The 14,055-nt window shown below is 34.1% G+C and overlaps 1 protein-coding gene across 17 annotated transcripts in view; it reads left to right on the top strand.

The window, feature by feature from the left end:
* Positions 1–14,055, top strand: part of DIAPH2 (diaphanous related formin 2) — a 262,312-nt gene that overhangs the window by 57,967 nt on the left and 190,290 nt on the right. For all 17 annotated transcript variants that reach the window (XR_012777353.1, XR_012777354.1, XR_012777350.1 and 14 more), the window contains one exon: positions 2,042–2,156. Coding sequence is in view for 1 of the 17 variants with exons in the window: in XM_075513467.1 (XP_075369582.1) it covers positions 2,042–2,156 (115 nt within the window). In the remaining 16 variants the exon portion in view is untranslated. The remainder of the gene's footprint in view (positions 1–2,041; positions 2,157–14,055) is intronic.

Below are 14,055 nucleotides of genomic sequence, written 5' to 3'. Positions count from 1 at the left end.
AATGACATCCAGTTGTCATACTGGAAAAGATGCTCATGTATTACTTTGAGGAATATGGCATTACCTAGTTTTGGAATCCAGAGATTTGGGGTTGTTTTTTCCTTTGAAATTAGTCTAACCATATAAAACTCCTTTTAGTTCATGCACTCTTATGAACAATTTGAATTATACAATTTTGTAACCTTTAAAACCCTTGTATATTAAAAAAAAAAGTCACTTCCCCTCCTATGAAATGTTTATTATCTGTTGAAGATATTTTACCATTGAACATCCTTGTCTTCTTTCTGATTAGAAGATTAGTCTCTTTAAAGCTTCTATCATAGAATTTTCTGAATTTTTTTGAAACTATTTTTCCTCCTTTTGAAATGGAGCTCTAAGGTTTTAGAAATGTATTTCCACCTGGGCTTTTAAGAAAGTGTTTTGTGGCTATTATTTCAGTTAGCTTCTCTTACCATCTTTTACTGCCAGATTTTTATATTAACTCCCTGTATCTGGGTATTTCCATCTGGACTTTTTTCCTTATGGAATATAGGTTTCATCACAGATTTATATTTTGTCAGTTTCTTAGGGGGGGGGAAGAAAATGTGTATGCCATTGACAACATCATTTTCTCCTGAAGTGGCTGCTCATCTTTGACTTGCCACTGCTTTGTCTGGTTAGGATAGTTTGTCTCCTACAATTCATTTGTCTTTGCATCACACTTAAGCAGGGAAGAACTCCTGCCATACATGTAACTTATGCTTTCTACACTCAGTTGTTGTTGTTAAGCAATATCTGTTTCTAGAGTCAGTTGCACTAGTTTTGTAACTGTGAAGCATACTCAGTCTACTATCCTGTAAACATATAGAAAAATAAGCTTTTCAGTTTATAATACATATTTGTCACTGCAGCCAATTTCATTGTAATCAATTATGTTCATGTGTTTATAGAAATAATTTATAAAGTGTACATCTGAACACTGTGTGTGACAATGGAAAGTAACTACAGATGGACACTTTGCTTAAGTGCTCTGGGAACAGTGCCAAAGATCTCCTGCATACTGCGAAAGAGGAAAGTCTATTTGATCATCACTTTTAAGGAGCCATCATTTTGGGAATAATACTCTTACTGTTTAATTTAGTGCCTTTTGTTGTAGCTGCCTTCACCATTAGTGGTGGATTACGGTAGTTTTTAAAAATGTCTTACCTGAACCTGGTGGTAAAGCAGATACACGTTAACAGATTGAGAGGACCAATGTGTTGCAGTGAAATCCTAGTGAGGCTTACAAATACAGTATTGATAAATTTCCTGCACATCATCTTGAAGTTAAATAGCCCTTGAAAATTAATTGGCATGTAAACAAACTTCTTTACAAGAACTGGTAAGAATTTGAAAACTGGAAGAGGAACATATTTTGAAAACAAAATAGCTGTTCTGAATCATACATGAACAGTAAAATTTGCTTTCAGGTTCTATATTGCAGAGTACTTTCTTCTTTTAATATAGCCAGCATCAAATAAGGTACTGTAATTAAATCTATGTTTACATTTGAAAAATGGAAACTGTAAAAAAAAAAAAAAGTGATATTAAGTATAAAATTATTTCTGATATTTAAAAAGATAATTTTTCCTACAGACTTAATATTGAATCGCTGAAAGGTCTGCACTAACATATCAGTTATAAGTAAGGCATTCCATACTCTGGCAGTGTAAGCAAGTCTGTTCCTTCTACAGTTCTCAAGTAGCAGGGATGCATATCAGTGGTGAAGAATTGGGGAACTGGCTAGAAAGTAATCAAGCTAGAACACTTTCAAACCCAAATGCTAATATGTTATCAAGCCTGTTTGGAAAACTTGTTGAATGGGAGAAATATAATAAAAATCATTGTGTAGATAGAGGGCAGTTCATCTGATTGTTTTGTTCAGGAAGCATCTTTAAGAAAGCATAATACCTGGAACATAACTTAATTCAGTCCAATTATCACAAAAGTCTAGTAGCATTGGCTTTAACTTGGCTATTGAAAATACTAGTTATTAACTTTGGAGGTGCCTTTTTTGTTTCAGATTCAACCTCAAGAGATAGCAGAAAACAGCTTTTGGGTAAAAGCTGAAGAAGATAAGTTTGAAAACCCAGAACTGTTTGCAAAATTGGCCCTTACCTTTGGAACGCAAATGAAAGGTACCTTCTCCTTTTACTTTGTATTACGCTTTTGTTAAGATTAAAACTGTGCAATGACAGTCTCTTTTGCAATAGCATGGAATTCATATCATGGTTTTATAGCAGGAAGATGATTTAAAATTTATGTTTTTCTTAAGCATAGCAATCGATTACAAGAATTGCTCCTCCTTCACTTTACAGCATGAGGGGAGGAACATTTTGTAATAATACCTCTTAAAAGTGCAGGCTATGTTGCAGACAGATGCGAAATTTGTTCAAATTAAATTATAATTAAATTCTAATCCTAAAATCATGCTCATCTGCATTAATATTCCTAGCTGCAGGAACTGTAAGTTGCCAGGTTCTTTTAGATATTCCACACGTGGAGAGTTTGTTGTGTAACAAAAATTTACTTGCTTGTATCACTTTGCTAAATCAAAATCCTCTACAAGTACAAGTAAGACTTAGAATGTAGCAATTCAACTGCACATTGTAATTATAAAATCACAACTCTATAATATGCCTACTGTCACCTTTCTGGAATATGTGGGTTGAAACCATCGTTCGTTTCAAAAGTTCTTGTGTTTGTGTCCTTAGTCTTTCCTTTTGCCTTTTTTGTTTTTTTGTTTTTTTGTTTTTTTGTTTTTTTTTTGAATACTATCTGCAGCTCTCATTTAAGAAAAAAGAAAAGTCTTTATACTCCTTTCATTAGTATTTAAATTTGTGTTGTGTTATCTAAGAAACGTGTGTCGTCCCCCCCCCAAGTTATATACAGTTAAAAAGCATTGTTACTGTCATTAGTGAAAGATGTAAGTTAGTTTTCAAAGGCTTGAATGTGTAAGTACACACTCTTTAAACTGTTTGCGTAATACCATGGGAAAGTGTCAGATAGTCTACAGATTTTTGTTGGAACACAGTGTGAAATGGGTCTGTTTGACTACTAGAGAGCGCTATACAGTGAGAATAAAAACTATGCTGGAGCTTTCTGTCAAGTGTAACTGAGGCTGCTCAGTATGTCATGTAAATAGCTCTTCTGCTATTGGTTTTAGATTAAAATAATCATTAATTTCTCAAACAATTCCTTCAGTAGGAGATATGATAATATTTGTATCTTGAGTTGGGAATGCAGTTACTAACAACTGAATATTGGTTGTGATTTTGATACTTTAATACTATTCTCAGCTCTTTATGGCTTTCAAATGGTCTTTGAGTACTTCTGAAGCTGCACACAGCCTCTTCAAGTCTTTTCATTATTATTCATGGTTAATGGTCAATTGATCAGTATTTCATATGTGGTCATTTACTGGTAATTGGTTTCAGGCCCTGAAAAGAAGCAAGTACTGTTGAAGTATGGTTCAATAATAACTTACTCAGGAGCTAATGAGGAAGCCCAGCAAATTAGAGTCCAAGAAGTGGTAGATGCTGAAAGAATGAATTCCTGATCCATCTGCAAATCTTTTGTCCATTTATCAACCAGTTAGAATATGATACACTTTAGGGATGTGCAGTTCTTGCAGGTGGATGGAGTCAGATGTATCAAGTGTTCATAGGCCACATCTGAATAAGGAAACATGCACTTAGGATTTTGAAGTGAAGGTGTGTACTCACTGTAACCATTTTTGTGCTGCTGGTTTTTTTTTACTTTAACTTTTTGTCTTTGAGGATTAACAGTTCATGTGATGCTTTGTATTTGAACTGTAGGGAGTCTTCTGTTTTAATTTGAACCACTAGAATGCTCTGTCAATTATTTGAGGATTTTATTACTTCAAAATTAAGTTGCGTTGCATTGCATATAGAGGTTTGTGGTATCCTGGCTGTTGTCTGAATTTCAGGAATAAGAACTGTAGTTTATACTAATACAGTGTTTGAAAAGTTAACTCAGGTTAAGGAAGGTCTCTCAGAGAACCATAACTTTCCTGAACCATTTCTTGAGTAGAGTCCTTGAGTTATTTCTGAATGTCTTTTTCTGTGCTCTTTTGAAACCCCTTCAAAGAGTTAGTCATAGCTGTGTTTTTCATAAGATAAATATATACTACTTTCACTCAGAGCTCCTGCTCTTTTCAGGAGTCAATGAATTTGAGCCATTAGTATTCTGCTTTTACAATGCTTCCCACTATCTGCTCTAAATGTTTAGATATTACATGCAGTAATACAAAAGCATAATCTGCAGTAATTTAACACTTTTTTTCTGTACTGAAGTTTGATAGATTCTTTGTTCGTAGCATTGCAGTGAGGTTAAAATGATGTGGAGTTTGTCACTGGTTTTAGTGTGACAGCAAGGCAGGAAAACCTTTAAGGGAAAGAACCCCTAGCAGCAGATAACACTTACGATGGAATGAGACCCTTAATGAAAATGACAAGCTTCTGCCTTGAGCTGAATTCTTTCATCAGAAATATGAAGAAATGTTTCTGAATTCCTGAAAAGCTTCTTCATTAAAAATGCTGATAAAACCCTCTTGAAATTTTGACATAGCTGTTGGTTTCATATGCGAGGAAGTTCTTGTTGACATAGCTGCACAGTTCTAAAACTACAGACAACAGAAATTCTCCAAATAGCTTACTGGGGTGATAGCCTGGCAGATATTTTTCCTGTTCTTCCTTCTGTTGTTCTCAGTTAATGGTTGTAGAAAATAACATGCCATAACAAAGGATGGGAAGACTGTTAGAAATGCTACTACGTGTTACCCAGGATATTAAAGTCCTATTTGACTGACTAGTAGAGAAAGTTAGTGTCGTCTTTCTTTGAGTTCAAGTTTTTCTTAAAACTTGAGAACCTACTAGAAGTCAAGAAGAGTCTCAGAGCATTTAGTTGCAGCACAGGCTCAAATAATTGCAATCCACAAGCAGCTTTTTTCTGCAGCTGCTATCTGCAAAGGGAAACATTAAATTATATTCACCGTGCTTCTTCACCTTTTGCCTTAACAGTCACAGGCAGCTCATTAATCCCCAAAATACTTATTTCAAGTATCATCTAGGATCAAATTTCTCTTCTGCTTTAGTCCCATTTCTTGGTGCGGTCTCCTAATATATTACAGGAGAATGATAGAAAGACAAATAGAAATGCATTTTATATTCTCTCAAGAGCACAGTCAGCATGTAAAACAAATAAATGGATGAGTGGAAGAAAACTGACAATTGCCAAAAGCAATTGTGATGACTTAGTGTTTACTATCTTGTACTCCATGGCATTTTGGAATGCCAGTGGGAATGGTAACTGAAGTAAAACAAATGATAGTATATACACTTATTAAAAAATTGTAATTCCATATATAGGTTGCAGCACTCAAATTTGATTAAACCTCGGAATTCTATTCATGATTCTCTGGCACAATGCGAGTCAAACTTTGGAGTCTTTCCTCATTTAACATAGTTTTGTTTTAAGATACTCCAAGAATAACTTAATGTTGGTTGTTGCTAAACTGTGTGCTGCCTTGCTACCTGAGTACCGTCTGTTTTCAAGGAAGGTAGCCAAAGCTGCAGGGAAGTGGTACTTTTGGAGACCAAAAGTATGGAGGGGGGAAAGTCATAATAAGACACCTCTGAAGCACAGTTTTTATTAGTTAACAAATTATTGCATTCATCAGTTAGCTGCTTGTAAAACATAAGAATGTTTAATCAGAGCACCAGGAACAAAAAGGGATGATCCCTGACTGGTAAAATAATTTTACTTCAAATTTACCTAGATCCAAATTTTCTTTTAAAAAATATGCGTAAGGTTAAGTCTTTACTTGCTACTGTAACATTAGATATTTAATACTGATGCCCTGTGAGTGTGTGGAATGTATTTAGTTAGGTTCAAATCAGTACTAACAGTCAAACTGCAGTATTTGGTCTGTGAAATCAGTTACTGAGCACAGTTATGAAAACATCTGTTGTACAGGGAGCAATGGAAACATTAAAAAGTATTCCCTTTCAGACTTTACAGGATTTTGAGATCTTGGGGTTTGAACTAAGTTAACTGAGATCTAATTATGACTATCTCAGTACAGTCTGGAAGAATTTTCTCCATTTTTCTTCAAGAGAAATACAGATGATCCGAATACCTTTAAAGGGCCTCTGACAAGTGGACTCCAGGGCTTCAAATTTTCATTAAAGATCTTAGATGTGTTTTGAGCTTGGAACTGTGCTTCCAGATGCCAAGATGGAAACAATTATAGTCTCACAGACCATTTTGGCAAGTAAATGACATTCCAGATCAGGCACACTTGAAAATGAATGGGCTGCTGTGGTGGTCATTAATGATTTGGGCGGTATTAAGATGTGGGAGAGTTGCTGCATTGTGAGTGGTAATGAGACACATAGATGCTTATTTCCTTGTGTAGCTGCACAGAGGAAAAGAATAAAGATGGTATTAGTTTCCAATCAGTTACTTGTTTTATTATGACCAGGTTAATTCTAAGAGAGAATCTTGGTATCATGTAGAATTTTATTTTGTGAATCATGTATTGCTTTAAAGTGAAAGCAGTGACTTTGCTGGTGAAAACATGCATCATCCTTTCACAGTTTTTGAGTCATGACTTGAAAGTTTCAGGCTCAGTAGTATTTGGTTTGCAAAATAAGATTATCATGGATTGATTTGTGTTTTGATATTTAAATAGCAAGAGGAATGAATTCTAATGAGGTATTGTTAGCTCAACCATATCTTCTTATTTTTAAAACAGATAAATCTTACCTGCAAGCAACAGTCTGTTCAGACAAGGGTTTTTTTAACAAGTAGAATAACCTTTACATAGTAAGGTTTTTTCTTTTTTAAAACTTGTGTGATCAATTTTAAGCTTTGTGTGATCGCATAATTATTTTCTTAATTGAAAAGAAATCCTTTCCAGTTTATGGAGTATAAAGAAAATGTGAAATAAACTCAATGAACAGTCCTCTTTAGCTGGATTACATAGTATGAACCCTGCAGTAATTCTTAACAGAAGAGAGGAGATCCAAGTGATCAGATAAATGCGTCTTGTCCTTGTGAGTCTATTACGTGATCTTAAGTCATTAATTTCTGTTAATACACAGTGAAATAATGAGGTGTGTTGTCAACTAAGAATGTCTTATTGTTGATGTCTTTAGACGGGCCCACTATCAAAATTCTAGAACTAAAAAAAATTACGGATTTTTGATTAAATACGTAACAGTAATTTTCTAGGGAGGGAAATATTGTAATGAAGCTGAAAAAGAATTTATGCTTAATATATTAATCCAGTCTGATTATACATCTCTGGACGCTTAAGCTACTGCTTTTTGGTGGGGTTGGGGTTATGTATATTTGTATTTCTGTAGAATGTCTTTAAAAAAACCCAACAACTAAAATAAAGTGTTTAAAATGTTAGTGTTCTTGGCAAGAACCTACTTAATAGCAAATCTTTGAAATCATTTAAGCAGGTCGTATTATGTTGTGCAGCTAGAACATTCTTTTTCTAAATTTTGCTTTTGTCCCTTAACTGACATCAGATTTTATTTTCGGCTACCAGTGTAAGGGAAAGAACACCATCAGCAGTAGTGTGGTGTGTGCAGTGCTTTGTGGAATATGATCTCAAAACCTCCTTATGTTGGTGTTTAATTTTTTTAATATTAAATACATATATAATTTTATGATGAAGTGTCTTCTAGCACATAGAAGTAAAGGATTAAAATGTTATGGCTCTGTAGATAAGTTGTGATACATCATATGCTTGGGGCCTCAGATAACTTTGTAACAATGTGACAATACTCAGTGTATCAGGCCTGCTGCTATCAAAATCACTTTTCACTGTTTGATTGATAGTCTAATTGCAAAACACTACAAAGCAAGTTAATGCCTTCTCCCTAAAGGATTGTGTTAATTTCTGGCTCTTGTAATTTAGGTTGTGTATTTTGCCAGTCAAGAATGATAGTGGTGCTCTGAAGAAATTAATTATGTGTACAGTAGATCTGTAAAGGTAGTAATTAGTACATAATAGTCTGTAACTATTGGGATTGTTCCAGTACAGAATTCATTATCCATCCAACTTACCTCAAGGGAAAACTTCTTGATCAGGGTTCTGTTACTTCTTTATGATTAGACTTCTAAAATACAATTCAACAATCATTTTGATATGTTTTTAAAATTGAAGCAAGGTTTTAATAGCTGAGTTGTATTTTTCATATTAGGCGAGTTTGAGTGAGAAAGGACAGGAGAAAATACAAACTTGCATGTAAACTATAATTGAACAAAACATGAACAAAATATTCAGGTTTTTATTTTTAAATGTATAATGTAATAATATATATGTAATATAAAATATATTAAATAGCTTACTTTAATACAGTCTTGTTTTAGTAATTACAATATGAAAACTTAAGTGGCTGTCTAGTCCTACCTTTGATATCTCCCTCTGTGAACAACTTCTAGGACTCGTCTGTAGCTCAGTTTTAAAATTTTAGTAACCATGAAAAATTAGTAAAACATTGATAGGGTTAACTAAAATTTAGTTTTAAGTTCTTCATATTTTGGGTCAGTGCCAGGATTTTAGTATCTGAACTTGTTTTGTTGGTTGAGGAGGAAGAGGGTTGAAATGGGCAACTGAAAGTAGTATGAAAAGGCTGTTGGAAAAATTTAAGAGCGAGCATAACACAAATACCAAAAAAGCTGTAGAACAGTCCAGGGAGACAACATGAGTTCTGAGGAAGACACAACATATGACATGATGATGTTAAGAAAAAGATGATGTTTAAATACCACGAACTACAGTCATGTTATCAACATCCTCTTTTGTCAACATTATTAATAATGTTTATTTGAAGGTGATAAATAGTTTCTTTTTTAGGCTATAAAGGTTAGACTATCAACAGTTCAGGAAACTGTAGTTGTGCAGAACTGTAAGCAGATAGCAATGCTTGTCCAGATGAGCTTATTGTAAACATTACAAGGTAAACGTTCTTTTTAAATTTGTCAGGAATAGCAAGGGGGCTGGCTTGAAAAATAGGTGAAGGTGGAATACTGGCTGTTACTGTACATAGGTGGTATGATAGAAGTATGCAGGTGTTGCACTCAATGTTTTCATGAATAAAAAGTATACAAATATGTACAGACTTCACTTATTTGTACTTTATTAAAGTGTTAAGTCTAATCAAAATACCACAAACACCATTATTCCAGTTATGTTGACACTAACACTCAAACATGAATTTCCATTATCATCCATCCCTTCTTTTTTCTGATGTTATGCTCACACATCCTGTGTCCCCGAAGAGTGAAGGTCGAATGGTGTTGCAACAAGTCATCAGCATCTCGAGTTCTTCACCACAAGTTGTATGATCTTACAGTGGTGATTTTCCTCCTTTTAAGTCTGCCTGGGGTTGTTCTAGCTTGCTGGTAAAATACTATTTAAAAGATACTGACAATTTTTTTTTCTGCTAGGACATCACTGACTAGCATCTTCTGTTTACATTTGTTGATTTTGGGGTAGCTTATCAAGAATTCCTTCAGTTCTGGTAAAATTTCTGTACGTTATTCTTCCCTGACTTAAAGTGCTTGGATGACTACATTCTAATTAAAGTGAATTATTAAAACTTGAGCTGCAGTAGTCTTTTGACTGCCACCTACTTTCTGTGGATATATGGCATTTGAGGTCTAAATGTCAGCTTTCTTGGAGTAGTGAATTAAAGGCCAGAATGTAGGTGGGTTGCTATTCCCACCCACTTTAGCTTTTATTTTCCCTTGCTTGCAGCATCCACAAGAACACCTTATTATACGTTGAAGTTATCTTTTCCAATATTAAGAAAACATGCCAGAAAATTTGAACAATTTACCTACTTCAGTATTTGAAATTATTCTTGTTCCCCAGGAAGTTCTACAGTGCAGCAGTACGAAAGACATAACTGTCTGTATTTAATTTCTTCATGTGTGTTGAACAAATTAGATCATATAAACCAGGAAGATGCTATGTCCTTAATATATTTTTATTAGGCTTTAATTAAAAAAACCCCAAACATTCTGGTTTGAACACATTTTGTTGATACTATTAACTTGTTAATTCTGTAATATCCATGTGCAAGTAAATAGTGTAGTCTTACTCGTTAACATCATGCAGAAGATATTCACGTTATGTTTGCATGTGGAATACCCATGTGCAGTCTTCAGTGAGTTTTCTTTGAGGCCTTTTGCTGCTACTCATTGGGCCATTTAATGTTCACAATGGTTTCTGTCTTTTAAACCTTATTGTACTTTCTAATTTCAATTCTGCAAGGTACCTTTATGCAAGAAGAGAATGTAGAACTGACTACCAAATCACCTAGTCATGAAGGGCATTTTACAGCTATGTCTTTTGCTTTCTACATCTGATATAAAGCAGGCTGATTTTTTGATCTCCTGAAGAAAATAGTGTGTAATTTTTTTCCTCTGTGAAACCACCCATTCTTAAAGGATAGTGTGTTATTTTGCAGGGTTTTTTAAATTTCAGGAGTAACTTTATACTCTTTCTATTTACATCTCTGCCAGATATTGAAGAGAAGGAAAAAGAAAGTAAGACAGGCTAGTTTCAATGTAAGTCAGTAGATGCTGTTGATTCAGTTGATTTTTCTTCCTTTCCTTTGCTCCCCTACTTAACAGGTATGTCTTTCTGACATGAATTTTATTATTTTTAACCCACTCTGTGACCAGTTAGCTTGCTGAAGCAGATAGCATTCTTTCCTTGATCAGAATGAATGTTTTGGCTTCAAACATTCTCATTGAAATAATTAAGTTTGCATGCATTAAATGCAATTTTGTAGTTTTTATTCTGCCATCGAAGTGATGTAATATTTCAAGATTGATTCTACCTCTGGCCAGTGTTCTCTGTGAATATTACAAAGCTTGTATTCACTGTTATTCTTGACTGACAAATGACAAGATGAAATATGCATCTTTTCTTCATCAGCCCTTCCTTTTTGCTTGACTTAATGAAACATTTTTAGTGGGGAGAAAAAAGTTTTATTTATATATGTTTAATATCTTTTCAGCTATTTCTTAGTAAAGAGATAAGTAGCAGCCAAAGAATGAGGTTAGCGCACCATTAAACTTGAAGGAAAACTGTTTGCATTCATTTACATTTGGTACTTATAAAGAAAAGGAAAAGGGATTAGTATGTTTAACACAGCTGTATTTGCAGGTGTGAGACAGCAAGCTTCAGTTTAATACAGGAATCTCTAGTATTAAGCACAGATATGTTGTACTAGCTCAACTATATGGATTGCTTTGGTGAAATAAAAAGAAAAAAACCACAAACTCATAATGTATTTGTTTCTGGATTGCAAGCTGCAGGTGGCTCCCTTGGTCTTCTGATTAATTCAGGATATGTATGTTTGTTTCCTTTCCCTCTTTGTGCTCTCCTTTTCAGAAATGTATGAGTCCAAACCAAAGGAAGATACTGCTTTGCAGTGTAGGGTCACCAAATGTTTCTGTGTCTTACAGGAATTTAATTTAGTTAGATTGCATGCTTAGGTAATCAGTCTTCATATCTCAGTTTCACAACAAGTGGAACAGGCTGGTTTGTTTTCATCTTTAAATGTATTTGAAATTGTTGTTCTTTTTCAACAACAGAATAAATTCAAGTACCATAAAGAAGAAAGAGTGAGTTATTAGTTTGCCATTTTTCATCTTTTCCTTTCCTTCTCAACTGGATTTATCCAATAGGTAAACTGTCAAACTCAGGGATGGAAAAAGCTTTGCATTGTTTAAATAAGCTAATGCTCGAAATTATTACCACTTAGCATAGATTTGTATATGTGTGTGTCTATATTTGTGTTTTTATATGTTTTTATACGCATTTTTTTAATTCCTAAATGATCTTAGAATTATTTAAACAACAATCATAGTAAATGCATAAGAATATTTCTTGATTAAGAAAAAAAAATTGTATATAATTACCAATGAAATAAAAGCTTTTCTGCCCAGAAGTGTCACGGGCAATTTGTATCAGGTGACGATACCCAGTCTCGCTATGTTTGAAGTATCAAGAGAAAAAAGAAGGGGAGAAAAAAAGGCACATGTGTTCTTTGTATTCAGTTTTGCATCAGGTACTAAGGCTTAAGGGCAGAAGTTGACTCCTTAATAGTTATACATTATAAATAAACTTTCAATAGTTACACAGAGAAGCACAGTTTCCAAACTGACCTTAGGAATGATGCATGTAGTTTCGCTGCAGCTGGGCTATTGTTCAGGAGAATCACAAATGAGGCCTCCCAAGAATTACTTGTATGTATGGTCCTGTGTAAATTTTTTCGTATGAGGAAGCCACTGTGCAAATGGTAGCTGTTCGATAGCACCTGCTTCTGTTGAAGGGAGTGTGTGTCTTTTATTTCAAGAGCATCGGTACCCATTTCATTCATCATAATACAAAAGGACTAAAATGAGAATAGCATTCTGAAGGGGCCAAAATAAACAAAAGCTTCCAATTAGGAGGCAATGTTTGTAAATTTTAGTTCTTCATATTTTATTTAAATAGCATTTTAGCACACTTACCTTTCAATAAGTTAAATGATTCCTTTTCTATGTGGAAGGTAATTTGTAACATTGAGTCACAAAGAAAATATATTTTATTTTGAAAAACCATAATATGAAAAATAGAGGTAGTGTTGGTATGACCTACTAGCAATTATACTACTTACTTGCTTGAAGTATATCAGAAGCTGAATATTCACCCCCAAATTGGTATTTAAAAACCACTGTAACAAAAAAGTCTTTTACCTGTTTTACTTGGGATTGCCTGACAGTTCTGTGTGGATTGTATTTAACACTAATTCTAGATGATAAAACACAATGTTGTATGATGAAATGTACAGATAGATATTGTTTTAAATATTACTTCCTTGTAGGAAGGAGAACCAGTGAAGGCTTTCTTTTCATTATCAATGACTTGATAATATTTTGACCACAAGTTTTGTCTTTGGACTAATGTGAGGGAACAGTGATATTTTCTGAAGACTTTATTTTGAAACGTATAGGAAGTTTGAATTTTTTTTCTTTCCCAGTTGGGGACTGTAGAGTTGTTTTCATCCTGTGACAGTGAATGGAGAATATCCCAGATAAAAAAAAAAGTATACTTTCTCAGAAGTTAGGATCAGTCTCAGTTGTGTTATTTTTGTTTTGTGTATTGTCTTGTTTTCCTGTAAAATCTTATATAAATAATGCTTTCAGAATGTTCATGCCATAGAGCTGAACAGAAGCAGGAATTTAACTGGAGATCTCAGGCTGTAGTACACTTTAGTTATGTCTCTCTCGGGATTCTGCTTTTAAAAGCTTTGTGGTATATTTCTAAGGGAAAAAATTAATGAGGAACAGGTCAGATAGATGCAACTATCCTAGATCTTCTCTTTGTTATTCCTGGAGCTTGCTTTCTTTACGTGTGCGATAGTTAAAGTTAGTATTTTTTTCAGAGTATTGGTGTTGTATCAGAAGGGTTCAGATTGAGTGGTTTGGATATTATCTTGGTTAGCATTACATAAAGAACTCTAAAAATTGCAGCTTCAGAAAAGCAAATACAAGTAGTCTGTATGTGAATTAAATTATATTCAGATTAAGAGACGGATGGGAAATAGTTTGAGGTCTGGGATATTTAGAAGTTGCTAGCTTATTCATTGTTTGCTTTGAGGTATACCATAATGTATTCCACACAATTCCTATAGAAATGGAGTTCATTTTCAAAATCAGCATTATATCTATTCTGAATCCAGGTGAAATGCTCTAATGTAGAGGTGATTCCTTCAGTTTTATTTTAATTAGCACTGCTTAACCCTTTTGAAATGTCACTAGGACAAGTTAGTCTTCTCCACTGGAGACGTGAGGAGCAAGGATACAAAATAAGAAACGCTGCTAGTTACTTCCTGACTGTATTACTTCTTCAGATACATGCTGATTATCTGCCTTTTTTAGTGCTAAGTGAGAAACTGAGATTGTGGAGGATGTCACATGTGTATATGCTTGCTGTAA

Source organism: Mycteria americana, chromosome 10 (genome assembly GCF_035582795.1).
Source record: "Mycteria americana isolate JAX WOST 10 ecotype Jacksonville Zoo and Gardens chromosome 10, USCA_MyAme_1.0, whole genome shotgun sequence".
Lineage (NCBI taxonomy): Eukaryota > Metazoa > Chordata > Aves > Ciconiiformes > Ciconiidae > Mycteria > Mycteria americana.
The sequence above is the reverse complement of the archived record's forward strand: the minus strand, read 5'-3'. Positions and strand labels throughout refer to the sequence as shown.